At 40.3% G+C, this 25,983-nt stretch overlaps 1 protein-coding gene across 1 annotated transcript in view; it reads left to right on the top strand.

The window, feature by feature from the left end:
• The window catches only part of RIN2 (Ras and Rab interactor 2), a 708,247-nt gene extending 684,109 nt beyond the window's left edge, over positions 1–24,138 (top strand). The window contains exons 13-16 of the mRNA XM_069234726.1: positions 6,884–7,189; positions 9,932–10,063; positions 13,725–13,888; positions 17,643–24,138. Of these exons, the coding sequence (XP_069090827.1) occupies positions 6,884–7,189; positions 9,932–10,063; positions 13,725–13,888; positions 17,643–17,975 (935 nt within the window). The 3' untranslated portion in view covers positions 17,976–24,138. The remainder of the gene's footprint in view (positions 1–6,883; positions 7,190–9,931; positions 10,064–13,724; positions 13,889–17,642) is intronic.
• Positions 24,139–25,983: the final 1,845 nt, after the last annotated feature.

Raw genomic sequence — 25,983 nt, 5'->3', positions numbered from 1 at the left:
TTTATGCCCTTTAGGGGCTCACTAGATGGTTACATGACCATGTTTCTTACAAATGCTATTTTCATTGTGCTGCCCTCCAGGGGCTATTCTGAGCATTACAGTCTAATGCCAACATTTTATTTCTGATGAAGGGTTTTTTATAGGAAACTTTTTCTTAGTTTACAATAGAAAATTGCACAATAGCCAGTGAGGATTATTAAACACAACAAGGTTAACAACGACAAGGGTATCATGCAAATTGGGTATTCGAAGCACATCAGGGCTGATAAAGATTTTTATTGGGTTTACATGATAATTGTGTATGTTTTATTAATCTCACCTTATAGTAATTATGATCATGATTCAGGCCACCCTAACATCCTTATTACACTCTGGCAGTTTGAACACTCTTGATTTGTTTGGGTGACCTTTCTAGTTTATTTCTCTCTTTACTTCTCTGTGGCTGTCTTGTGTCTTTTTTGGGGGGGAATTGTGTGAGCCAGCCAACAACTTTGATGGTTGGGTGGTGAATGTGGTATTCTTTTGGAATTAGCATGGCAGATTTAAATTAGGATGCTAAATGGCACTATTTTAATTTTTGACTGCAGATAGAGGGAGAAGGTAAATGGAAGTGCTTTAGTTCTATGCCCGGCCCCTGGAATTATGTAGCAGGAAACGACAAAATTATGAAGCAGGGTTGACCAATATATGTGGCAAGAAAAGTCCAGTTATGAATTTACAAAGCCAGTAGCTCTAACTCAAGCAAACGTGACACCTGTTGAATTGCAAATGCTTGTTGTTTGGTAGATGCTGCCTACTGAATTATCTCTAAATCTAAAGTACATTTAGGGTGTGGGTTAATTTGCAGCCCCTGTTTCGTGACAGGGAGAAAGCTATATAGAATTAAGTGCATTATTGTAACAAAACCTTTTTTAGATGACCAGCTGCAGCACCATTCCCTATTGGGCTTGTGTTTTACATAAGACCACCTCAATTTTGCTCAGCACGGGAATGAGGCACAGTTCTGGGAAAGTGGCCAAGTAAGGTTTAATCGCATCAAATTCATAGCCCTTTAGCTTGTGACTTCTAATCCCAATGTAGTGCTTAGAGATTCCTAACGCATTAGAGATTTGAAGGTTTCAAGAACAATGGAAACAACTGAGGCACTAATATTTTCTAAAAGCGAATACCTTCAAGTTGTCATTTACACACACATAATATCTTCAAACTTTACGCAAGCAATGCATTAAATTTGCTGTCATTTGATGTTTGAATTCTCTTGCAAGTATTGGGCAGTTCCCCCACCACATGGAAATCCGCTGTGTATAGCAGGAGACCTGTGTCAATTTAGTAACAACCTCACACATCTTCCCCTTTGACAATTGCGTATCTGATTTATTTATAACGAGTAGTGATTTTTGCACTTGAGGAAGTAGCAAGACTGGAGATTGATGCCCGTCATTAACAAACAAATCTGATATTATTAGGTTATCACAGAGGCTGTTAGTCTTTGCCCTTTTTGAAACTAAGTATTAGTAAATAATTTGTCAGTGGAGCAGACACACCTGATCCTGAATTGTCCAGATATTCTCTCCTCCTGCTACCACCCAATAGAAGTCCAGATATGCTAACAAAATCATAGCAAAAGAATTCATAAGGACTTCATGACCCACAGTTGGTAATATTATCTTCTCTGGAGTATGTTTTCCCATCAAATTCCATGAATTTAAAGTGCCATTTTGAGATTGCCCAATCCTGTGAATATTTCAAGTACATCTTGTAATTCTTGCTTTATGACCAAAAATGGCATTCCATTGCTCATTCTTATACAGCATTATTTAAAGGATGTGAGAAGTATCTGTCATATATATATAGAAAATAGGTATCAATTCGGGGCTGTAATAACTTGTTTCAGACCGGAAATCACACATGAAATATCATCCTTATTTCTCAACGGAAGAGGGAGTGCTTAATGGATATTCCACCTGTTGCCCATTCCCACTGGTCTTAGACGGGAACTCGTCAGTGGACATTCTGAGGGCCAGTTATGTGGACGTCATCAGCTCTGTGAATACCGTCATCCATTAGTGCCCAATCCCTGAAAAACAATTGATAAGACAATGCATATGGTTCATTTGACAATGCTAAACATTGATTTAATGTTGGAGAAGAAACCATAAACAGAATCCTTAAATCCTGATTCACAATTGAAGGAGTAAAATACCTTAATAGGCAAATTATGTGACTTCGTGATGGGACCCATAACGTCTACAGTAAACTGACAAGCTGCTTTCGGTTATAATACACTGATAGCCTCTGGGAATACATATTCATTTATAGGCGCCAGTGAGTGAAACTACAAATATTGATCTCCACGAACCTTCTGATTCCTTTGAACACTCGTTGAAATCAGATTATAGCAATGACCTCTATCAAGTTTTTCAAAACCAACACCAGTTCTGAATGGTGCAGGAAACGATGTACTGAAATAAAAGATTAACAAAACACACCAATCACCTGAGCCTGAGGGGACTTGAAAGCAGTGACCTCAAATGTCAAAGACGCCTAACCTCATGTGGATTCCCCCCACATTAGATGGTTTGCACTAGAATGCTTTCGGAAATCAAGGTGGTATTCCAAAATGGTCCAAAAATGTTTAGAAGTCAAACAATTCATTATACAATTCGTCACAGTAGCTCAGTCTTGCATAACCAGGAAGTCTAGGTTTCAAAGGTATAATTTTGTACCCTTTTCAGTAGGAGGCCCCAAGTGTTTCATATATTGTAAAATTGCTTAATTAACTGAACTACATAACATTCAAGACTTTGGTAGTTTGATATCTGATTAGCAGTTTCATCTAATCATTGTCTCGAATTCTAAACTGCATTTTGGTGCTATACAATTGCGTTGTCATCTTGTTTTCTTCTATAAAGTGATAGTCGCATGCAATGTACAAGACATTAGGCACCGTTTTCTCAGCCAGTTATATTTTACTAATGTATTAATGTGGTATTAGACCTTTGAAGGGTAGTATAGTCAATGTTCAAATGTACATTTATTATTGAATGTGCTGCAGTAACATGTTTTGGGCCATATTTATTTACACTAGTTTGACAGAGATGAAAGTATTAGTTGTCTTATTACTTTTCGTGTTCCTATGGTACAATGGACGCTGGAGATTCTCATTATTTTTCAGAATATAGTTCCCTTTTTTCCTTAAATGATCTGTTTTGCATTCCGAATATAGTGTTTTGCACAGAAACAAATTAGGTATGTGGTTAGTCATGCAAACTAATTCTCCTGTGCTGCCCCTTTAGAACTCTGCCTACATCATGCCAAATGCTCAATTCTGAATTGTCAGGTGAAACCACTTCCTAAATTGTTACACGTCATGAGTGTGAAACCATTGCATGCCAAACCTTTTCTCAAGTCTTCAAGCCTTGTCTTGTAATTCTTATTTAGGTCAAATTGGGAATCCATTTTTGTTTTGCTATGAGGAGGTGTCATCAGAAAGGGCTTTGGTTCGTTGTTGACTGCGTGTGATTGACATCCCACGTTCTGTGACATTCTCCATTTGCTAATAACACATCTTTCACAATCTGAATGCTCGTGGACACTCAGCTGTACGGCTGACCGTGGTTTTACATTCCAGTGACACCTGTCCGTTTCTTTGGGAGAAAACAATTTTGAAATTAGTGAATTCAAGTTTACATTTTTATTTCTGAGCAATATTATATACAGTCCACCAACCAAATCATAAAATAAAATGCTGTCTTCATGAAAGAGATCCAAAAAATCAGTCGCGAGTTTGAGTAAAATTATCTATTTTTAGAGTTGATCAATGTGGACAACCACGGAAATGGAAACCACACCTTGCTTATTTTGGGTCAATTATTGGGCCTAGAGATCAGCACGAGAACAGCTTCCAGAAGACAAAGTTGAAAAAAGAGCTTAATTTTAAGCTCTCCTCTAGTTCACCCACCTTATAAGCTTGACAATGACTCAATTCGCCTTCTCACGTTCGCCCATCTCAGGTATATATTGAAGCATTATATTTGAAATGTTGTATACTTTAGATGAACACGGTTGAACAAAAACTTTGCACCTACCTTCAAAGAGGAAACATCAGAGCCTGCTGGTCCATCTTGTTTTCATGCCAGCATACAGGAAGTCCCACATTGGCAGTATATCCTTCTCTGTACTGACGGGCAAACACTGGAAATCCCTCCCTGCAAGGATAAGGACACTCAACAACGGCCTTGAGCGCTCTGAAATTGTAAACACAGCTGTTCTTATACACTTTCATTCTAATCACACAATCCACCACCAATCCCCGATTCGCTAGAAAATCTGTGCCTGTATCTTTTCTCTATCTTTGTTCCTCCCACTTACTATCAGTAACTATATGTTGGTTTTTCCGAGGCCACCGGCAATATTTTACATTGTTGCTGACTTCAAAATGCAAAGTTTTGCCAACTTTGAATAATAAAGATTTATGTTTGTATTGCCCGTTTTTATTGTAGGTTATTGACTTTTGTGGTTCGTTAGTTCAGTAGAGTTAGGAACTCATGTTACAAGTCTAATCAAATTGCACTATATTCTGGAAATACAGTTTTGCATATTTGATGGTTTCATTTTCTAATAGTGATATATGTATCGGGGTAACTCGAAATCGAGACTACTGTTCTGAACTTTCTAGGTTTGTGAAAGGAACTGGTGGAGCAATAAGTTAGAGGAAATATGATTATTCCTTTCATTTGTGCTGAACAGTGTAGCCTAGCGAAATTAAACCTACCTTATTGACTGCAGACCTTTTAAGATCATGTTCTCTTCCAAAGGGACATCATAGGCTACTGTTTTTCTTACACTCAGTGGCAAACGAGAACTCCAGACATCCATCAGGCTTTCCACGTTGTCAGTTTTACCACTCAATGCTTAACACTCAGCTAACGTTTCTAGCAGATCGTTCATTCTGCCTCTGTCTCCTTTACTTATATTATAACAGAGTATTTCAAAGCTATTCAAGGGTGCCATTTGGCAGGAAAGGGAGTGAGGTAAAGAAAGTCATACATGCTTACATCAACATTAATGGCAATCACATTCCACTGAGATATAGTTTGAGGTCGATTTCATGAGTCTTATGCCGAGATACTTGAGTTAAATTATAGTGTCTTGGACGTTCAGTAGAAGTCACTCACTTCGACTGGGGAAACACATCCATCAGCTTTGTGGGAGGTTAATTAGGTGGTGAAAGGAATATTTTTGTGCTACCTCTTATCACTCTATACAGGATCTACAAATCATTCTTTTATCCATAGTCTTGAGCATGTCACAAGATGCTTGTATGCTTTGGAAAATACAGAGAACGGGTGCCAAAAGGGGGGTGGTCTCTCTTGTCTGGCAGTAGTCACGCTAGGCCCTAGGCAGTAGATGCAGTGCCTACTTTGTACTGGTGGTTGCTGGTGTTGAGCATCAGCACTCAGTTTTGGGGACCGGGGCTTAGGCAGCTGAGGTAAGGGAGAATGAAGGGAAAGATAGGAAAAGAGTGACTAAGAAAAAGGGATGAAAACCTGCAAGAGTGAGATAAAGAGACAGGTAATGTGGGGCGTGAGAAGAGAGAGACTTGAGGTAGAACCAAGGATAGAAAGACTTGGTATTCGAGAACCCTGGCATTTCAGCAAAGCCAGCATTGGGCTTTTATGAAAACCTTGAGCCCCAGTACTTACGATTTTTACATAGTGAGCGGTGGGTAGATGCCGCCAATTACAAAAAACTGAGCTAAGTAGTGTCTTGGATGCCACTTTGGTCGCCCAGACAAGCCAGAACACATTTGCATGGAGCTGTTTTTGAAAAAAATGTGCAATTTTAGGAAACGGCCTATGTCGCCTTCGAATTTCTCTATGGTGCAAAGCATTTTATTGCAGACCAATATATTTCCATGCATGTCTTTGATAGTTTATATGATAGGATTACATGGTACGTATTAGTCGTCAGTGCCATATGGCCCTCTTCCTAAACTAACACCACCAGGCTGGTTGAATTTCAAAAGCTAAGCTGCTTCTTGCTGTGAAAGCATTCCACCTTCTTTAGTAACATGCACATTTACGCTGATTGGTACCCAGTTCAATCAAACAGTAAGTCTTCAAGAAATGTGTTTTACATTTTGGATGTTGTGTGTGGAAATCCCGGCCAATTTAACATTTCAATTTTGGAGTAGTTTTTAACAGATGTGTGCGTCGGCACCTCTGTTTGCAAAATATTCAGAACGTCAGAGTTTATGAGCAGAATCACATAAAGTGAGCTTGGCAATCGCTACTTTAAGATAGAGGGTCAGACAACATTTTTGACTGACACTATTGTTGGTAATTAAGAGCTGTGCGTGTTTCAGATGCCTTCTACCAACATTTTATGAAAGCATGATTCTGGAGGTGGGACTATATGACAAGATTGTTTGTACACATTTAACATGTAGAATTGTGCTGTGGTGGTGATAGGTTATTTCTTTGTGCTGCATTAGTACCGTGTTATTTTGTTGTGTTATATTGCAGTGGAGGTGGTGAGTTTAGTTTTGACTATTTTGTTGTGATATGCCAGGTTATGTTTTAATTGCCTTATAGCTGCCATTTTCTCAGCAAATAATTCCATTTGCAGATATATTAATGTAGATTGATTGTACAGCAAGAATAACCACACTTTAATTGCGACAGCTTGAGGAGAAGCTCTATGAATGAGACATGGTACTGTAAATGACGAACCAAGTGAAAGTTGAATGTGAGAGGTCACCCTGATATATGTAGCTGACATGACTACTGTGTCATCGGCAGATATTGTTGTGTTTATAGTTTGCCTTACTTCCTACTGATGCTAAGGGTAACTAATGGTGTATCATTCAATTTCCTCCAAGATGCAGTACTGGAGAAAGCTATGCACAAGTGCATTTTGAAGCCGCTGAAGAGCCACATCGATGCTATGCTGAAGGAATTCCACACATCAGACGGCTCTTGGAGGCAGCTGAAAGAAAACCTGCAGCTGGTGCGGCAGAGGAATCCTCAGGAACTGGGTGTCTTTGCTCCAGTCCCAGATTTTGTTGATGTGGAGAAGATTAAAGTGAAGCTGATGACCATGCAGAAGATGTACTCACCAGAGAAGAAAGTGATGCTGCTACTGAGGGTCTGCAAGCTTATTTACACGTGCATGGAAAACAAATCAGGTGAGACTTGGTGGGAGTCCTTAAATCAGATACTTTAAAGGTTTTAAAAATAAATACCTCATTTGGATAAAATGTCCATAAGCAGGTATAAGTCTCCTGTTTGGGAGATACTATCTACCTGCAATTGTCCAATCTGAAGCAACTGAAGTGAAGAGATGGGGTCATCTACTGAAAGTATGTGACCACCAGAAAAAGTATTTGTGACATTATTTGATGCAAATTATACCTTCCCTCTAGTGGACTGATGGATGGGTGTGCATTCACCCTGCATAAATGAAACTCTGGAGGGACTGCATTTGATAGAAGCAGTGTAGACCCTGGGAGAACCTCTGCAGGATGGGACAAAACATCGTCCTGTCAATGGTGTTTAATTTGATGCCAACTTTACCATCGTTAGCACATTCAGAGTTTAGTCTGCTTATCCATTTCATTTACTCTTTCAGTGAGCACCATCTCCATGCAGGGCCAAACGAATGGCAAGAATTTGAACAGAACTGCAGTGCAGAGCATTCTACTTGTTAAATAATGCAGTGACTTTATATTATAGAATATGACCTTAGGCTGGACTGGTCTCCTATGTTGTATACACAAGCCATTGTGGGATGTGATGTGCGAGGAACGTTTGTAGCCCAGGTAATCACCACAATGACACTTAATTCTAAGAAATTAAGTAAATAGGTGGGTATTGCGATTTACGTCCAGCTATTCAAGCCATCCCTACTGTAATCCACATATTTACTGATAGTGAGCAGTCAACTCTGATTGGTTCAATTTAGCAGAACACTCAACTTGTGAGACTGATCAGTATAGCATGAGGATGCATTGATAAACTGATAACATGCATGAGTTCCCTGGGCATTCCAACATCATAATGATAACCTGGGAGATGCTTCTCACAGTGAAGTTCATAAAACTGCAGTCACATTTTAATCAGCTTATTTCAACTTAGGAGTGCAAAAACACAACAACTGTTCTAAGTCCACAGAAACCCAAGCCCAGAATCAGGAGCCAATGATATTTATACTCAAGTAAAACACAGCATTATGAGAATCCAGTATGGTGAACCAGTGCTGTAGATTGTCTGGAATAATAACGAAGGGGCAAGTGGCCAGTGGAGGCCAATTGAATTTCTGTGCATACCAACAAAATAATAATTTGAGTATTTGCAACCCATTTCAGAAGACTTTCCTGTTTTCTTTACACACAAAGGTGGTCATTAAGAGTTTGGCGGGTGGCAGAGGCCGCCCACCAAACTCTTCCTGCCCTCTGACCACCCGTGCGGCCTGAACCCCGCCGGCCCTAATAATACTTCACCGCAGGGCCAGCGGGCAGAAACAGTGTTTCCGCCTGCCGGCCCGGCGGTGAGACAGGGCCTTAACATTGACGCCGGCTCCTAATGGAGCTGGCGCCAATGTGGTGGTGCAGCTGGTGCAGCAGCACCCATCGCGCATTCCACTGCCCATAGTTCGGGCAGTGGAATGCGCAATGGGACTGTGCATGGGGGCCCCTTGACTGCCCTTGCAAAGTGTATGGGCAGTACAGGGGCCCCTTGAGTCTGCCACTCTGCCAGCCTTCATGGAAAGGCTGGAGGATGGGGACTCCTAATCCCCATGGCGGTGCTGTAAGCAGGGCTGCCCTGGAGGATGTAAAACCACCGGGACTGCCAGGCTGCCAGCTTGCAGCAACCTTGCGAAGTCAGTGGTCTGACCGTGGTGGCTCCGCCACGGTCATAATATGACGGTCCACTGCCAGCCTGTTGGCGGTAGGACCGCCACCACGAGTCTGGCGGTCATGCGACGGCCAGACTCGTAATAACCACCAAAATGTACTTGTTAGGTTAATAATTGGGTGTAAATTGGCTGCAAAACATCTTTTCAAACACTCAAGATGTGTAACGGAAAAGATTTTAACTGGAAAAAATAAAAAAGGCATATTTCCAATTCACTTACTATTGTGATTAAACTATCCTGCGATTCTCACAGGTAATCATGCACAGACCATGATGCACTTGCTAAACAAAAACTACAATTTGGTTTTATTTTGAATTGTAATACTTGTCATTTTTGAGAACCCAGAAAGAGCTATGAAAACAACAAGCACAAGTCGTCAATGCATACATTTCCATCTTTCAAACATATTTTTCAGAGTTAGATTCTTAGTGATCAGCGCCACTGTGCACTTGCCTCCGTGCCCATCGGTCCTCGCTCTGCCCCACTTTGACTTAGAAGCCCGTGTCCATGAAATGTTTTTGATCATCTAAAGTCGTTGCCAACGATGGAGGGCAGGAAAGATCTGTGAATGTTCACTGCTGTTCTCCTAAGTACATGCCGAGGCTTGAAGTAGGGTGGTGATTGTGGGCTTGCAGAACACTCATTCTTTCTGGAAGGCAGACCCGCCCAGCTGTGTGTACAGTCTGAACAGCACATTGGAATCATATCCGATGGGTGGGTCCTCTGGGCCTCATTGTGCAGTAGAATCACTTCTTGGCTCTGACCAAGAATTCACTTGTACCAATTAGAAAAAAAAGATTGAGATATGAGCTCATTTCCAAATGCTTTTTGGCAGTACAATAACGGTCAACAGTAGAAATGCACTTCCGTACTGTGTTTCATCATATGACACTCTAATACTTTTAACTTACTTACATTTAATATTTTTAGGTCATTTAAACTCTATGTGAAAAGAGAATGTCATAAGGAATATGGTGCTACGTGTATGAATAATTCTCCTATTTAAATCTAGGGAGGATGTATGGCGCTGATGACTTTCTGCCGATGTTAACGTACGTCATAGCTCAATGTGACATGCTGGAGCTGGAGACAGAAATTGAATACATGATGGAACTTCTGGATCCTATTCTTCTGCATGGAGAGGGTAAACGACTTTTCAGTTACACTGACACTTTTACACTTCTCCCTTTATATTATGTTATCTTGCGCTTTTATAGTGTGCAACTGGCACTCGTGGTATCGGAGCGGTCAATCTGTCCAGGGTGATTACAGGTGACTTGTATGTGTGATTGCTGAATATGTTGTTGTAGCATGATTTATGTGGCAAGAGTTTGGTTTGGTGCATGCAGTCCTGATAAGTGGTCTGGTAAAGTTGTGGTGAACATGGAGCTGCATGTACGCTTGCTTATATTTAAAGAGTGTGTAGGACCCAAATTAAGCTCCCTGCAGCTTTATTTTGCATGAGAGGTCTTACCTGGAAGATGTATTCTCCGAGATGGGGTGTGTTGAAACATAGCCTTTTTTTCAGATGTGGACGTATGCTGGATTGGTGCCCTGGTTTGTGCCTTTTTTTTGTATTTTTGTTTGTCTTAGAAAAGGGAACTCATGCTACAGTGTATGTTTGCAAGTACATTCCTAAGTGTCTCTTGTGAGTGCAGGTAGAGAGATAGTGGCTTTAATTAAAAACCTGATAGCAATGTCATGCATAGATGCATTGAGAGGAAAAAAACTATTTCATAATTGGTATCTCAAAGACTTTACTGTGGACGTTGACACATTCTGAAGGTGCGTATCACCATGTAAGTGCGTAGAGGAGCTGGATATATCCACCTTAGAATCTTCTATTGTGGTCTTAGTGAGATGACATATTTTATACAAGGAAGCATATTCACGGCAATGTTATTAACATGTGAGGTAAAGAAGACCACACAGGGCTTAAATATAAATTGTAATGGGTAGTAGAGAGATATCCCCTTCCATTTTATAAACGCAGGAGTCTCCCACACCATACCATGCAATATGACATCTTCTGCATAAGTTGCTGATGTGCACATGGGATGTTCTCTTGATTCTACTCTCCACAAAATCTAAATTGAGCGTTACTATCCGTATGCTCGGCTACGTTTAAAGTTAGTAAACTATTCCACAGCGATCAGCCCCCAAATGGGGTTAATGGTGTTTGATTGCTTAATATCTGTGGTGACTATCTTGTTTCACAAGATCATGTTTAAAGGGTGCTGCTATTTACCATGGCATACTTCTGAACAGGGATCCATGAAAACAAAATGGGGGGGTTCTGAGATATTTTCTATACCTTCCACTTCTGACTCTGTTTGGGGGCGGGGAGTATCTGTATTAAGATGATTTGTGTAGTTTTAACTAGTCTAGAGGTTTGTGTGATTCAGGACTGCAATCAGTGTCATTCCAGAGTGTGTGCTTATGGTCGTGCTGCTCATCCAGCATGCACTGAATGAGGCCGAAGGGTGACCATTGAAAATCCTAAAACCCTATCTGTTGATTGAGACTACCTTCCTGGGTGCCTAGCACAGGGAAGAATGCTGGGGCCCTCATTGCACCTCCCTGAAAGCCACAAGGACACACATTTAGATCATCCTCAGTACATTAATGGGATGTGCCGTGTAGGGAGGGTAACTCGTCCAAGTACATAGTTCTTAAAGGGGACACGTTCCTGCAGCTGTGAGAATTTCTAAATACACACAGACTATTTTGAAAGGGACCATTAGGAACTCTCTGAAATATTACATTTCATGGTATACACAAAAAAGTGGTGCAATGTGGCCAAAGTTCATGCTTTCCCCAACATTAGGCATTCGTACAGCCTCAGTAATATGGTTCATATTGGGAACTGTGCTTTATAGTGGGTATCAACTTAAAAGTTTGTGTGAATGCATAAAACCTAGCAGCTACTGCTGACAGAGTACAGTGTACAAAGTGAAAGTCTACTCCTTCATGTTAAGCTATATTAGCCGATGGTCAAATATAGAAGTCAGCTACTTTGCTGAAGCTCCGTTACCAATCTGACTAATCAGTGAAGTTTTCGACATAAACATGGCAGCTTTAAAAATCAAACCTACACAAGTTTAGGCAGAGTTCTTTAGTGTAAGGCTGTTTTTCCCTAGAGACACATTTGAATAGCTCTCATTGGGGCCTGGAAGTGTTCAGTTTGGCAGGCAAGAATGTTGTGGAACACGACCGTGACTGTTTCACCAGAAGACACTTTAAATAACAAAGTCTTTTACTCCCCCTGTTTGGACGTAGGAGTAGGACAAGTCTATGTCGTGCAGCCTTTAATCCCAACGTAGAAATACATTGGAACACTTTACTGTGTGCATCTTCCTGAAGAAGGTGGTATGTGGTGACGTGGGCTAGAGGTTAGGTCTTTTTTCAATAATTGTGAAGCTTTCAAGAAATAGCATGGTATTTTGCTAATGAAAAGCTTCCTCTTAAGAGACACAGAGGCATTGTGTCCAATTGCGTGTGTGGTATGTTTGTGGTCACTCAGGCAGGCCTTCTCCCTTCCTGCTCTGGCCTGTTTTCCAGCCTCCAGGAACGTAGGTCTCTGGAGAACTTGCTTCTGGCTTTTTTACAGGTGGACATCCTTGATGCTTGACGTCTTACTGACTTCATTATTGGATTGCATAGCAGAAACGTGTGCAGAGGCAGCAATAATTGTATACGTTTCGCCAAAGAAAAAGTGGGTGGTGCTGGAATTGTTTCTTTTCTCTTCTCATGCAGTGGTAGACCTACTATTGTTTTAAGGGAATGTGAGAGTACAGTGTGTAGTCAATAGAAATTGCTCAGATTTTCCACGTTGCATTGGTTTATGGTTATGGGGTGCTGCTCTTTTTCTAATTCTGCAGGTAGATTTTTGAAAAAGTATGTCCTGGCCTTGGACTCACGAATTTTGGTTGTTTGCAACCTGAAATTACGATATCACCCACTTAAAGCTCTTCCTATTTCGACTTGTATCTCGGCCCATCCACCACCATGTCCTTCGTGGGTTATTAGAGCTGCCTGACGTGGGCACACTCAGCTGGAGTGCTTCCAGCTGAGGCCAAGGCAGGGCCTACGGGGCTGCTCAGTGGGCCGGGTTACAGACAGCACGGAACAGAGCTTAGGAGTATCACCTCCAGACTCTACCCCGGGTTCTACAGCACCATGGCTCTGTCAGCCCACAGTGAAAGACCATCAGCTACGGGTCAGCTGTGTCGCCCTACTCCTCACTGCCAAGCAAACTGCTCAGTGCAGGATGCCAATTCAAGGACCACTCCAAGATGAACACTACCATTACTGCATTTGTTAGAGCTAAACATACTGAAGTGGATGCACAAACTTTAAAACACAGTGGTTTCCAGGTCGGAGGGGGGATTTTGTTGAGATCGTGGAGTTAATGGGTACTGGTTCTGGAAAATAAGTGTCAGTGATGCCCACTAGCAAACGCTAGCATACATTAGGCAGGTTCATTGTTTCTATTAGTCTTGCTCCCTTTGCAACTCACGCCTGTATTCTACCATTCACCAAGAAAAAACGATTTCTTAATATAAACCATTAATAAGGACATTCATTGTTTTTAAAAATGTACATTCCATGAATATATATGTCTACGCATAGCTGTGTAGAACTAGGTTCTATGTATTGTGTATTCTTGGTAAAAGAAATGCTTGTTGAGGAATTCAAAAGTGTCTATATTCAGAGTGGTTACCACCACGGTGCTATAAATTGAATATTTAGTGATTTCCTGTTCTTGGATGTTTAAAAAAATTATTGTTCTCGATCTTTCTCAGGAGGATATTACTTGACAAGTGCATATGGAGCACTTTCTTTGATTAAGAATTTCCAGGAAGAGCAAGCAGCAAGGATGCTGAGTTCAGAAGCACGCGACACTCTCAAGCAGTGGCACAAGAGAAGGACGACCAACAGAACCGTACCGTCAGTGGATGACTTCCAGGTATGAAACCTCCGAGCTGAATGTCAAGTTTCAATTAAACTCTTTGAGCAGTTACTCCCTAAAGTATGGACTTTTGTGACATGTTCAATAATCTCATTGCACAGCTTATAAGGCATCAATACTAGGGGTGTATGAAATTCACGTAATTTTTTTTGTTTTAGATTACACAAAAATCTGGAAACATTAGGGAAAATTATGCATAATTACACAAAGTGTAAAACTATCCTTTGATTAGCGCGAACGGTGACCTCACCTTCATTTTGGATGTGAGGATGTATTTTTCCCAAAGTTATAGCACAAAAAACAAAAGCGCCACAGATAACAGCAATGTATGTTTTGGTTACTCCAGCTGTTTCCCAGGAGTTCAAGCTAAGTTTTTGCTGCAAGTGTTGATTAATTACTTGACATGGTGTAATTACGTAATTTCAGGAACATCACATATCAAGTGTAAAGTAAAATTACTGAAATTACCCAAGATTATGCCAGCATAAGGGAAATTTTGCGTGGGCCTAACCTGAATAGTTATTCAGAAATGCATAAAGTTTTACATTTAACCTCACTTGTTGCTGCCAATAGTAAAATATATAAACTGCCCCGGAGCATTAAGGGCCTGATTATGACCCTAGCGGATGGGATACTCCGTCACAAACGTAACGGATATCCATTATATCCTATGGAACTTGTAAAATGGTGGGATATCTGTTACGTTTGTGATGGAGTATCACATCCGCCAAGGTCGTAAGAAGGCCCTTACAGTCTTCATAATCTAAGCTAGCATTAACGAGACACATCCACAATAATCTTTTTCAGGAACAAGACCTATTTACACTTGGGAGCAGTCCTAATTCCTGCATCCCTTGGTTTCATGTACTCAAGTGTTTAAATTACACTAAAGTTTTGCTTAAATTGGTAATATCCGAGAGGGTTTGAAAAAAGTAGGCGTCCCTTGGGTGCATGTATGGAAGAATGTCAATGAAAATTGAATAAAAATCATTTACCTCAGCTTCAAAACAGCGACTTTCTGTTCATTTACAAAATTCTAGACCAGCCTTTTGCACGAAGAGTAGGAAGAGTGCTTGGTATCTTACGTTTGTTTTTCGGTAAAAACAGAGTAACGAAAAAATATGAATTGTCAGTCATAATATCCCTTTATATACGTAGCGTTCCAGGTGCAAATATTAGCACGTGTAGGTGTAGGAGAATGAACAGAAGTCACCATTGTACTAAAATGTCATACGTATAGACACATACATTACAAACTGGACACTTTATGTATGACTTTCAAGGGGGATTAAGGGAATTGTCAGATGTATGTATGAATTGCTCAATCTGCACTTCTAGTTTGTACCTTTGTGAAATAACCTGTTTACGAAAACTTTTTGGTCTGAAACATAAAACAGCCATTCTCAGTAAAGTGAGACAGAATGGATGAAAGGAGATTCAAATGAATTACATAAAATTTTAGGGGGTTATTCTAACTTTGGAGGAGGTGTTAATCCGTCCCAAAAGTGACAGAAAAGTGACGGATTTACCACCAGCCGTATTACGAGTCCATTATATCCTATGGAACTCGTAATACGGCTGGTGGTATATCCGTCACTTTACCGTCACTTTTGGGACGGATTAACACTCCTCCAAAGTTAGAATAACCCCCTTAGTCTTTTGATGTTTTCGGACTGTAACATTGTAGAACCTAGATCCTGCTTGTTCACAATACCAACATTCGACAACATTGTAAAAAAAAAAATGACTTTTACTAAACCCAGGTGAAATTTGCATTGTGGCCATAAAGCCTTGTACCTTGTGTAACGTTTGAACGCGAGGCATCTCCAATTTTAATTCAAAATACTGTCAAGTAGATTTGCAAAATGCATGTAGTTTCATGTAGTTTTTACGAAAGTAGTAATCTTTCACAAAAATCACATGTTTGCTAAATCCCAATTTTTATATTGTAGTTCAGACATTCGTCTCTTTTCGAATGAACTATCCTACGCTCGTTTGCCAGTTGTGCTGGCACATCCATTAACTTTCTATCATCCAGCATAATGCCCTTAGGTGGTGAACGGCAAATACTTCACTGAAGACACGCTCCACTGCCCCGGTAATAGGGTGCACTGACCCTAATTATGGAACCAATCATCACATACTGTCAGCAAGCTGCAATACAATTAATTTGTGCATCCGACATATTATGAAATGTGACCAAAGGTCAAATTCTTTTTCTGGGGTATCTCCTAAAAAGAGTTATGCTAGTGCCCAGGACAAAAGCAAGTATGAATAAAGCAATAACAGGGTACATTTGTGGCCTCCTTTCCAGAATGTACAAAACTAGTCACTTTGTTTGTTTTTTCCCCCAAATGTTGACGTTTTTGTGCCTTGTGCAGACAAGATAGTAAGTGGGGCTGTTGAAAAATTGGTTCCATCGGTGCAGGTGAGAGGGAATGTTTGCTTTATAAAAAATGTGCTTAGTGTGTTTGTATTTAATGTGGGTGTGTTTACGGCTGGTTACTTTAACTATAGATGCTGTGGTGTAGTGCTTCAGCTCTTTCTCACAACGCAAAAAAGCAATACAAAGGTTATTCCTGGAACTAATGAGACACCATGTTTTTGGGCTGGGCTATTTATGGGCTAACAAAATATTAGAAAACATTTTGACGATGAACACATCTGCTGTAGACATCTGTCCATTGCAAACGTGCTTGTTTATTTATTTTGGGAGTTAAGGACGCTATATTTCAATCTACACAAGTTGTCTTGTACACATGTGCCAAGATCCCATTTTAGTGAAGTCACGATACAGAATATCACATTGGTGGTTGTTGCTCTCTCCTGAATGCCCATTCATCGAGCCTGTTAAGTCACCATTACTTTATTTGTGTCTTAGCCCACCAAACACAGATCATAACCAAATCATGGCTCTGTTAACAAAAAAAGTTTGCCAAGGTCCACAAAGTAAAATAAAATAATTACTTATATCATCGTGCATGTGGTGATGCCTGATAAACCTGAATATCAGTTTAAAGCACTCATATCACATCAACATTTGGCCAACCACTAAATGTTTTTTTGTATTTCTTAAGCACATGCTTCCTAAATGCAGTAGTTTACTTGACACAAAACAACAAGCATATTCTGCAACACTCATTTGTATGTTAGAACCTGGCAACTAGATGTACCCAGACAAGGAGTTTTTTTATCGAGAGTACCCATGCAGACAAGTGTCTTGACTCAGTTTGAATCTGCCTAATGCTTCATCATGAAAAAAACATGGACTATTCTGTTGGCCATGTAGCATGTTTCATTCCTAGTGTTTAAAGTCAGAATCATCATAGCGTATCAGTTTACTCTCTGCTCCTAGAAACAACTGATAAGGAAAGTAGGCCATTGAGAGTCATTGGATTGAATCCTTCAGAAAACGTCCCTTCTGATTTTTTCTGAGAGGGATAGGGAAATACACAGGCCTGCACAAGATAGCTGCTTACCCAGCCTTATTTCCATTCTGCTCTTTGCTTGCTAGTTAATCTCTGTGTTGGATGTGAGGTTTGGGTGATCTGAGTTGTTTAATAACAATATGCATGATCTTTTGTATTTTGAAAAACAAAACAAAGCAATACATCCAGTTAAGCTTCCCAGAGTAGATCAGTTTTGGCTGCATGTATTGTTGCTTTGAGATGAAACAGCATTGTGAATTGTGTCTCAGTGTTCCATAACATTGAAATCTATGGCTAAATTAATTTATTTCTATCTCCCACAGAACTATCTGCGAGTTGCTCTTCAAGAAGTTGAAAGCGGATGCACAGGCAAGACATTGCTTGTGAGGCCATACACCACCACAGAGGAGGTGTGCCAGATCTGTGCTGAGCGCTTCAAAGTGCAAGACTCTGAGAACTTCGGCCTCTTTCTTTATATTGATGAAACTTGGCAACAGCTCACAGAAGATACCTACCCTCAGAAAATCAAGGCAGAGTTGCACAGTCGTCCACAGCCCCAAGTCTTTCACTTTGTCTACAAACGTGTCAACAGCAATTTTGCTGGGATTTTTAACTATGAGGACACTGATGATGAATATGGCCATTTAGCTTCTTAAACAACTTGGATTGCCAATGTTTACGTGTTTACAATTGTTATCCTTGATGAATGTCCACATTAGCCATTGACATGAAGGGGGACTTGGAGCATGAGTGCCCAGTTCTTTATGGTGTCAAGTGATGTTGGGAAGAAAACAGAACAGCACTTAATCTGGACTTGGACACCCTGCTGGTGAATGTGGGAGAAGATGGAAGACACCCAATGAAGTAATGTGTCACTTCACAAAGGGGCATTAATTGCCAAAGGAGCTTGCTCCCAGCAAGACCATACTGCTGTTATAAACTGTTAGCCTTTCAAGCCGTACTATAAAAGTTTTCAGAGGATTCTTTTTAAACGGGTTTCTCTTCTCTAATTGTGGGCTAAGTGCTAAAAAAGAAACACCTTTTTTCTACCTGTCTTTTTCCTACCTAACAGGCAATGATCTTTAGTACAGTTGTCCAGCGTGAAATGTCCTGATATGCCCTACCTCTTAGACTGTGTAGAGATACTTTACAGAGTGCCCTTTAACATTAAGAGCAGAATTAACTTTTGGACTTTCCCATCACTCCATTTTATATTGGTGAGGAAATCACAACTTGATTAAGTATATTGTTAAAAATGAAATGTGTTTTTTAAAAATAAATAAAAATGTCTCTTTTTTATGTATGCTTTAGCTACAAATGGTGTTAATGCCACCTTATATAGTCCATTTCCTGCTGCTGGAACAGGCAGGCTCAGATGTGTTTTCTAGTTTTTACTCACTCTGCGGAAACTGAAAAATCCCTTCCAGGCATTACTTTTTGTACATCTCAGTTCCTTATTAACCTACACATTTCTACGCTTTTCTATACCTATACCTTTCTACATTTGTACACCTTATCACAGGGCTAGAAACTGTGCCTTAAGCATTTCAACAAACGGTAAGGCTAGGATGTATAATGGGCAAAAATCCTACGCTTCCATGGCCCTCCACCAATTAGATTTTCTGCATGCCTCTAGTATGGTTTCTTTCTTTTGTTCCTTCTAGTAAAAGTAAATCTACAGTTCGGTGGCATGTGTAGCTGCAGATACACATGCTGTGCATAGTCAGATTCTACTTCTAGAAGGTCCTGTGTAGCTACTCCATATGCTTATGACATTTATGATTGCCAAGTATTATGGGATTTATTAGTTAGACCTTTGGTGCTGAGACTCACTGAGAAATGCCCATTGACTGTGGTATTGCTTTTAATCCACTTTTAGCAAGCTGTGTTCTTGTCTGCTTTTAATGATTATCCCCCACTGTATGAGAACTTCGAATACTTGCTCTCAGAACACATTTAAAATACCTGGGTCCTCCCACATTTTTATCCGGTGTGGCATATATTCTGACAAAGGTTTTTCATCCTGTGTACTTTTCACATACCTACAGTCTTGTCATGATATGTTTGTTCAAGACAAAGCTATCACATTTTTAAAACTGAGGGCGGGTTTCAAAAGTACTCTTTCTTAAAAAGTAGACGAAGGTCATCAGATGCCCAGGGTCTTAACATGCCACACCTAGATATGTTTCTGGGATTAATTCTTTCACAACTGTTGATAGTGATTCTGCTCAGTAACTTCTTCAAGGTTTCAGTCTTCTGGTTCCAGAAGACCAAACGCCGATTTGACTTCTGCTAATTCTTCCATATTATTAGATCTGTACTAGTAAATTTAAAGTACAATAACCAAGAGATGTTTCTCTGACATTGGCCCTACTACTTTTTCTGTAGCTTAAGAAGTACATTCTCAAAAGCCTACCATATTCTTTAAGATTAAAAACACACATTGAGCAAGAAGGAGAAGGCAATAAATGAGGACCATCAACAGTGGATATGCTCCTATTCCCTAAGGTAGAAGACTCCATAGCAGTTTGTGGTTTTCTGCCTGTGGGATTGTTTAGTAGATGTCATATCAAATTCTTGGTTATCCTAATTAATCTAGGACAGGCATCTTCAAACCAGAACTGCAATTTAAATGATCTAGTCAGAAAAATAGCTGACTGGAGAATCTGAAAGCGAACACTGTAAGATGACACCAGATCACAGTAGTGTTGGATGAGGAAGCTGCTGTCTTGTCGTGGGACACTGTGGATCCACCTTTATCTACTCTGGAAACTCTCCTTGAATCTGTTTGCTTGAACATACTATGTAGAAACCAGATTGCTGTCAAACTCTCATTTTACTGCTAGGGTTCAACTGGTTTAACCTCTAGATGAACCACTACACCAACCTTCTGAGAAAAAGACTTGTTTGACCATGCAGTGCCTGTGACTTTTTTACCTGTTCCGGTGTCCACCCGGTGCCCTCTTTGCTACCTTCTTGGCTTGCTAATCTCTTTCCTTTACTTTAGAATCGAGAGAAATGTAGGGCAATGAATGGTAGGCATTCTTCTCTTACCAGCATCCTCCTGCCATCTATGATTTAGCCAAATTATCACAGATTGTTGGCTTCCCATCTTCAGAAAGGTGGCGTTAGGCATAGACTATAGAATGTCTAAACCAAAAATCTTGTCCAGCTAGTCACACACTTCTTGACACTATGAATAAGCTTCTACCATAATAGAAGCATGCTTAAAACAATTTTTAGGGAGTATCATAAATGCTTTATTACTTGATGAGCAGGTTTGTAAGGACACCAGCCATTTAAGAAGCTGCTTTCCCATTGGCTTGTGTCTTGGAATGGCAGGCACTTCTTTCTGACGCCATTCTACGAAGAATTAAGTTTATGGAGATTTTGCAGAACCAATTTTCTGTTACATTTTGAATGGGTTTTGCTGACATACTTAGTTTGAACATAAGAACCAGATATGAGCAATAACAATGACTATTCAAAAAAGCCTTTTTTAGATGTGACCATCTCCTTATAGAGGGAACGAATTTTAATGCTTCATTTTGTAGAAAAGAATGAACAGAGATATTGGTACAGTTGTTATCGCTGAGCCCTCTGGTGTTATACATTGGTACTGTAATGAGAGTTTACCTATTGTTTTTATTAAGTGCCTGTACATTTTATGTTACATTTTATTCAGGGGTTGCCTTTCATTTGGAGAAAGCGCACCAAACACAAATTCTGTTGCACTTGTGGCAAAGACATAGACAACACAGGCAATTTTTCAGATTCTAACTCACTTATTTATTTAAAGGCCTCCTTGGTGGTTCAGGCCTTAGAATCAAATCCTCACTGCAGAATTATGGATTTCTCTCATTCTGCAGAGTCTGGCGAAGGTCGTAATGTAATGGTATTGATGATTATCAAAGGGGTGTCAAGCCACACAGTGTATTGGGGCTCTGCCTGTATTCGGTCTTAAGGAGGGGCTTGGGAGCGTGAAATTATTGGTAGTGAGAAATACTTTCCCTATTGGATCAGAGTAAACGATGCCACACTGTAACCCACAAAACACATACTTTCATTTGCTCTGGTTTCAGTACTAGTGGCTTAATGGCATGCTATGTAATCTCATGCACGTCTCCTTTTCAGGGGGATGTGCTGGCAGCAAAAGAGTTAATAATATTGCATTTGCCTTTAAATTCTTGTAATATTGATCCTAAAAAAAAGGATTCTATTTATTGGAGTCTTCCTTGCAGGCCTTCAGTTACTGTCCACACTGTAACTGTAGGCTGCTTGATACTTGGGTGCATGTTGCTATATCATGGTCAACAATATTGATCTTCAAAAATATTGCAACTCAGTAACGTTTACCACTGCATCACAAGATAAGTGTAGAATTACTGTTCTTCACTTCACCTATACCAAGCTTGGAATGTGAGTATAAGTGGAATTAAGAACAGCAATTGTATACTTAACTTGCAATGCAGTGATGAGTTTATTGTAGTGTATGTGATTTAATTGTCTTGCGGTATATTGCATGCAATATAGTGACCACCACCCTCCCATTAGCTTGCAGCCGTATCATGGGAAGGTTTGCATGTGCAAATATCGTTTGTGCATATTCTAGTGGAACGTTCTGCTCTGCAAATGCAGGTCTGATGGTTATTTTAGGCATGTGTTCTGTTTTCATATATGCCATACTTTAGGACTGTGCATGTGCACTTAATCCATTACTATAGGTGCACAATGAAAATGAAATGGGGCTCTTACTATTACATTTTGCACACATGCCTAATTTAAATAAAAGAAGAGACGCCCAGATACCTTTTCATCAACTAAAAAAGGTGCAGCACCTGCTGCTCAGAAAATGGTTTGCACATAAACACTGCTTGCACACTATCGCCCAATTAATGAATTGTGTCAAATGTAATGTAACTGTACTGTATCTTATCTGAATTCCATTTTATAGCACTTCTTCACCACCGATAAGGTTTGAAGAGCTGTGAGCTTGTCCCGTAGTACTGTGGTGGCAACTCCCAAATCCTACTATAGCTTTTATCAGCAAGCAATTTTGTGTGAGGCATCTTCAAGTTAGGCCCTACATCAGTTCATCTCAGCTTTTGGTGTTATTTCTGGCTGGCATGCTGTGCGTTTAGCCAGTCTGCGCGTGACAAGACTATCCAGTGCCTCTTTCGACTAACAGTTCACGTGGATAGTTACATACTTTCTTCATGTTAAACGAAAAACAATGTATCTCTGTTTTTGTCATGCATTGAAAAGCTTCATGTTTATTTTTTTTATTATTTTTCATGGAAATGTTTATAGCAGTTGCAGGTAAACTGTCCAGGGTGGTTTAAAATATTTTTTTAAATATAAAGTATTCTATAATTATGCATGTGATTTTAACTAATATACGGGACATAAATCTCTTGCTGGTTTTAGAGGAATACATTAAAACTTTTTTAATCAAAATAACTGTATTTCTTGTGTTCGTCTCAATCCACTGAAGCAGGCCTTAGTGCCTATGGGAAGGAAAGCGAAAAGCAAAACACCCATAAACAGGGCAGAGTTAAAAGAGGGGAGAAAAATGAAAGTGCAAGCCAAGAGAAAAAATGAGTGTGGCATTCCCTATAGAAATAAGATGTGGTCTCGGTCGGACGAGTGTCTGGCCCGAGGGTGCAGAAACGGGTGCTACACATAAGCGGAAAACTCGTGCAGAAAGATACAGGCGTCCAGTTATGATGTCAAAGTCGATTTTTCTGCTCCGTCCTCAGTGCCCTGACCAATAGCGGGACAACAGGCTGTCTCCTGGGGTTATTATTGCACTGGGACAATTGTAGTTTTAGTTTAAAAATCGGTGGATACTTTTGCGTCTGTAATGGAAGATTTAACATCAATCCAATCCAAAGAAAACTCAGTCAGGTCTTGACGGGATCGATAAGGATTTTAGGGTCAATAAAAATGAAGAAAGGACCGTCACAAAGGGGGTTCGAGTAAACTCGTTGGTCAGACCCCATGCTTCTCAGTGCCCTGGGTGTCTCCCATAAAATGTATTTAAATGATAATTAAGGAGCCCTGTCTGGTTAGGTAGTAATCCGGCAGCTAATGGCAGCCACATCACTAGTTGTCACTAGATTTGAAAGCTACCTGGTAAAGGGTTCCTGATAAAGTTTTAAATCCGGTCCCCGCAGAAGCTTTTAATAATCTTGATTTTAAAGATCCTGTAAGTAGAAGCACTAGCAGAGGATGTCAAACGAGGGGACCCGAATTAGGAGGAGAGATGACGGTGAGATGAAGGCGTGAAAAGCCTAATATGGGATCTAAGCACCTCATGGTCTGCTGGTTCAGGCTCTAACAAGAAAACTGGTGTTGAAGACAGCAATTGAACCATTGTATGTTAAGAATTTGAGGCTAATTGTATGCATGTTTTTGATCTGGCAATATGTAATGTCCTGCTGTATGTGATAGGAACTAAAACATTTGTAGAAAAACACTAAACTTTACCCACTGGCTCACGAGCACAGTGAGTCATTTTAGTGGAATTTGTGAACTCAGTTGCTATTGATGTGATATGGTTCAGAGGCGGTATCTCTCCGTGGACAATGCCCTCAGAGGAGAAAAGATATGAACAACTGAAAAGTGTATTTTGAAAAAAGCTTTTGTAAAGGATGTGCAGGTGTTTCTGCAAGGCAGAGCGAAGGGGATTTGGCTTTCAAGGATGTTTTTAATGTTTGTCATTTTTCTGGAATTGAACCCTCTGCACACTGTTGTATTTTATTTTGTAAATGATAAACAATGAGTTTTGCACACAATACATTGTAATACTGAACTATAGCATGGTGTCACGTTTTCTTTCAATCAACGCCTTTGCCTGCATTACATAAAGTATCCAGAACATGCAAGCGCTTCATCTTCAGTGGTAGTAAGCGCTATTGAATAGAGTTCAATTCAACATGCACTGTTAAACATTTCTTAGTCAAGTGCACGTATGTAGAAAAACACTTGACGCATGGAGAGGCACTGTTTAGGGAATAAAAATGAGTAAAATAAAATGACAGTTTTATGCAGTACAAAGTAAAAATATGTCTCCTCTAATGTACATAAATTGCAACCAACCTCGACCTGTCCTTTCCAACAGACAGCATGAATTTCGTTACCAATGTTACCCTAGGCTGCCAAGTCTTTAAATAGTTCTGCCAACAACCCTTATATTAGAGCAATAAGAGCAAGGCAATTATTCATATAGTATTGTAGCATTTGGAGTGTGAGTCCTGGCTGTGATGACATATAGGTAGGTTTAGCAACCTCCTTGTAAATTGGAAGGTGGCAGGGTGAAGTAAGGGGTAGTCAGGTAGCAATGGAATGTATCAATGGCCTGCAATTTCAATTGCATTTGTAAACTATTCATAGACTATCCATGTGTCAAAGCTGGTGGTAGCCATTCACTAAGCTGTAGCTGTTCTTGACTGTCCTTGAGGGACAGTTTCCACTTTGTGAATGCAAAGAGTGGGTAGCATGGGAACAGACAGTAGTTCAGGGAATTTCTAGCTCCATCTGAAGCTACTGCATCCAAAAGCAACATTTTGCTAAACGTAGCATATCTGCGTGTTTGTGCAACTTGAGTAGGAAGGTGGAGACACCCGCTAGTCTTTAGAGAAAAACCATATTCTCCCAAAACCACTACTGATTCCGCAAGTAGCAGAAATGTTTAAATTGCTGGCAGCGCCCCACTGCATCACCTAAGAAATGCAGGGATGCGCCGTATTTACAAAAATACGGCGCATCCCTGTGTTTACCCTAGCGGTGGCCCTAAATTTAGCTGCCTAGCACCAAAGCAGGCACCCTTGCGCCATAGTGCAAGGCTGTCTGCATTACAGGGTATGATTGTTTATGTGCAGGAAGGTGCCCAATCACTAATTGCGATTTGCTAGTTCTGCATTCTGCAGCACACATAGAAGTAGCAAATCGTAATTATTTAACAATTGTTTATGTGCAGGAAGGGACACCTTCCAGCACATGAACCATCATTCATGGTGTTTTGCTCTTTCGTTGTGTGCAAACATAGAAAAAGCAGAAACAAGGAGAAATAAAAGTATTCCTCCTTATTGCGCCATCCTAACGCCTCTCCTGCGGTGGTGTTAGTTATTGGTGCTACCTCAGGTTTACGATTCCTCTAAATGCAATGGGAACATCCACAGCAACACCCATTGCATGCCCCTTCCACGCAAAGAGCTGCGTGTGAGGGGGCTGTATTTACAACGTGGTGTTAAGGCACAAAAAATGGCTTAACGCCGCCTTGTAAATATGGTGCAAGGCATTACGCCACCGGAGCGTCGCTAAAGTGATGCTCCAGTGGCACAAGAGCCTTGTAAATAAGGCGTGATGTACACCAAAAGAGATCATGTACATTTGTTTCCATGAGGTGTCAGATTGCCCAGTTGTCGCTATAGCATGGACAACATCCATTACGATAAGTGCCCGTAATGGACCTCCTTAGGTTACACAAAGCAATATGAATTATGTTGTGTTGACAAAAGTAGAGGCAGGAGCAGCCGCTGCATGGAGTGTGACAGGTTCCACAAATTGAACTCTTTTGGAACGCTATTACTATGGAGCACTATTAGTATTCCATTAAAGACGATGGATGGCTACAATTGAATATTCCTCCATCTGCAGTTG

The sequence above is a fragment of the Pleurodeles waltl genome, chromosome 5, assembly GCF_031143425.1.
Source record: "Pleurodeles waltl isolate 20211129_DDA chromosome 5, aPleWal1.hap1.20221129, whole genome shotgun sequence".
NCBI lineage: Eukaryota > Metazoa > Chordata > Amphibia > Caudata > Salamandridae > Pleurodeles > Pleurodeles waltl.
This window is presented reverse-complemented; position numbering and strand designations above follow the sequence as displayed.